We start from the raw sequence: 3,256 nt of genomic DNA on the forward strand, positions 1-3,256 counted from the left end.
CTGCTGTTTTAGGCAATTTCGCACATTTAATTTCAACAACCTCTGAATTAGGTATCATTTTCATTTTACGGATGTGAGAAAACTGAAACCCAGAGAAATTAAGTGGCCTCTCCGTCAAAGAAGTGGCAGAGGCCTGTCAATTGCAAAGAGCCTGTTAAATCATAGTACCTTTCTTCACCCCCCAGAGCTAGCCACTCACCAGTTACTGTGTGTCCTTCTAGACTTATTTTTTTAATGCATTTCTTACTTATGTGTCCGTAGAAAATACACAGTGCTTTATGAAGTTTGAACATAGATGCTGAGAAGTGGAATTGCTAAATCGTGGCATATACCCACTTACATTTGTAGTAGATGCAACTCATCCTCCTTAGAATTTGGGTGGTTACCTCCCCAAAGTCCTTACGATTTTTGTATTAAGATTATATTAATCATAGTAACTTTAATGAACCAATTCAGAAATATTTATGTTAAACGTGCTGTCTCATTCTATTTCTTCAAGCAACTTCGGTGCCCATCAATAACATTGTCTTTGTTGCTATAATAAATGGACTGTTTTTCTAAATAGATGTTTGCTTATATAAAGGCTGTTTTAATTTTTGAAGCTATAGTAATTTTTAAACAGCCACTATATTAGATTATCTTAGTGATTTTGGTAGTTTTTCGTTTGATTCTCCTGGGTTTTCAGGCTTTTAAAAAATCATGTCATCTATAAATAATGATAGTTTTTTTTTTTTCTCCTTTCCAGTTTTCATACCTTTTATTACCTTCTCTTTTACAATTTAATTGGTTAAAATTGGTAAGTAACAGTGGGGATCCTTGGCTTGTTGTTCACTTTTATGCCAATGCTGGTAGTGATTCTCCAGCTTTAAAACTGGGTGTAAGTTATCACGTTACAAGAGAACCCATCTAGTCAGGTTTATCAAGAATCAAAATTAAATGTTATGAAATTGTTTTTGAGAACCACACCTGGTAGAGATCTAACTTGATTTTTTTTCATGTGGGTAGCTAGTTTTCCCAGCACTGCTCATTAAGTCGTCTGTTCTTTCTTCACTTATTTTCATATGTTTGTGTTGGTTTGTTTCTGAACTCTGGATTTTTTTCCATTGATCTTTTCAAGTTATTTTTTTTCTAATCCAGTTCCACATGTTTTAATAATTATCTAAGCTGTATTTCTGAAATTTTATTGTAGGTGAAGAAGAGTCACAAATGGACATGCAAAGCTTGTGGAGAGAAGCAGTCATTTTTGCGGGTGAGTCCCAAGAAACAGGGCATCTAATACTCATGCCAGAAAGCAGGTGGGTCCCAGCCCCACAGAAGCATGTTTCTCATAGAATCCTGGCATTTCACTTCATGGGTCAAGTTCACTAGGTATGGAGCTCCTGCTCCCCAGGCAACTATTCCTTCAGGAAGTGAAATGGACAGAGCAAGGCCTGGAATGTACCTTCACTTGTTTACTCATTTGGCAGGTATTTGTTGAGCTGGCACCTCCTAGTGCCAGCTGCAGGAAAGACTTTGGAAGGTTAGACAGTCGTCATTCTTGCCCTCACAGTGGGAGGGGAAGAGAAACTAGTTCACATACACATACTTGCACACATGCATACACATAATTTAAAACTAGACTGGGCACAAAGGAAGGAAAGTGCAGGGGCCTGCAAGAAGATGACAGAGCTTCTCAGTCACCTGCTCCAGTCCCTGATGCCACCCACCGCAGCCTCCTCACATCACTCTCCTCCTTCAGCCTCAGGGCCTTTCCTTCTGACCTGGAAGCAGTCCAGCCTGCTCCCTGCCCAGGGCCTTTGTGCTGGTTGCGGCTCTTCTCACTGTCCTGATCAGAAGTTGTGTCAGAGTGTGTTCACATGACTCTTGTTCATCTCAGACTGTAGGTCCCATGAGAACAGAGGCATTGCCTGTTTTACTGACTGGCACCCTCAGCACCTAGCAAAGTACCCGGCACGTGCTAAGTACCCAGTAAATACTTGCCGAGTGAACAAAGGCCAGGCCCCACATGGCCGTTCTGTTTTCCAGTTGGTGTTTTTGTTGTCAGGAACAACTCTGCAGTGCAGCTTCTTACAAATACCTCTTTCATCCCTTGACCAATTATTTCCTTAGGACAAATTTCCAGAAGTTAAATAGCTGTTTCAGAGGATATCTTTCAACCAAGGTTTTTTTAGTTGCAAATAATAGAGAAAAACAAAAAACACTCAGAATGCCTTCAGCAAAATAAAAACATGTACTGGCAAGCTAATGGGGTATCTTGTGGGGGGTCCAAGGAAGGCACTTCACCCCTGACCCCATGAAGAACCGGTTCCAAGAATGGAAAAGCTGCAGACCTTGCAAGGGCCACCTTTTCCTCCCCTTCCCCCCTCTCCTTTCCCCGTTTCTCCCCATATCTTCCTCCTCTCCTCCCCTCCCTCTCTCTTCCGAGACAGTTTACAGTACACACTCCACTCACAGACCACAGAATCTCATTTCAAGCCAGCTGGACGAGCTGAGTCCCAATTATCAACCCTGGGAGAAGTAACCTGATTGGCCCTGCTAACTCAGATATCCATTTCTGGGCCAGTCAGCTGGGGGAGGGTGGGAGTGGGGACGATCAGGCCATCAGTCAGCAAGGACAGCTGCTAAGGCCTACCTCGAGACTGGGACTTGGAAGCCGGGGCTGGCAAACACCCGGCAGAGTGGCTGCTGCTTGTCTTAGGTATCTGGCGAGTATTTCTGAGTACTCCCTTGGGAGACTTTGCTGTCCTCCCACCACCTCCATGCTGTTCGGTGATATATGATTTATGGTAGACTAGGTCTCAGTAACAAATAGACACCAAAATGATGCTGATTTAACACAGTGAGAGTTGTTTCTCTTTCTCTTATAACAGTCCTAGGAGGGGTTGAGGCCAGCAGGGCAGCTGTTCTTGGCTTGGTCATTTGGGGACCCAGGCTCCTGTTGTCTTGAGGTTCTGTTATTCCCTGAGGCTTGCCTCCTGCTGCCTCCAGCCATTCACTTAAAGGGGCAAGAGCATTGAGGAGCTACCAGAAGGCTTTTAGGGGCCACACCTGGGAGTGGCTCACATTCCACTGGAAAGAATCTAGTGTCATGGCCACACCTGATAGCAAGGGGAACTGGGAACTGTCCTCTAGTTTCTGCCCAGATAAGGGGAGAATGCATTTTAGTATTCAGGCGGTGGCCTCTGCCATGCAGGAGAGCCTACACCGTACTGGTTAGGCCAGATATGGGTTATTATGGAAGAGGAACTACAGGTCG

General features: G+C 43.9%; 1 protein-coding gene across 2 annotated transcripts in view; it reads left to right on the top strand.

Annotated features, from left to right (window-relative positions):
• MRNIP (MRN complex interacting protein) overlaps nt 1-3,256 on the top strand; it is a 14,011-nt gene that overhangs the window by 1,372 nt on the left and 9,383 nt on the right. For both annotated transcript variants that reach the window (XM_015598057.2, XM_006923360.3), the window contains exon 2: nt 1,190-1,249. In XM_015598057.2, coding sequence (XP_015453543.1) covers nt 1,190-1,249 — 60 coding nt within the window. The remainder of the gene's footprint in view (nt 1-1,189; nt 1,250-3,256) is intronic.

This window comes from Pteropus alecto, unplaced genomic scaffold (assembly GCF_000325575.1).
Source record: "Pteropus alecto unplaced genomic scaffold, ASM32557v1 scaffold78, whole genome shotgun sequence".
NCBI classification, from domain to species: Eukaryota; Metazoa; Chordata; class Mammalia; order Chiroptera; family Pteropodidae; genus Pteropus; species Pteropus alecto.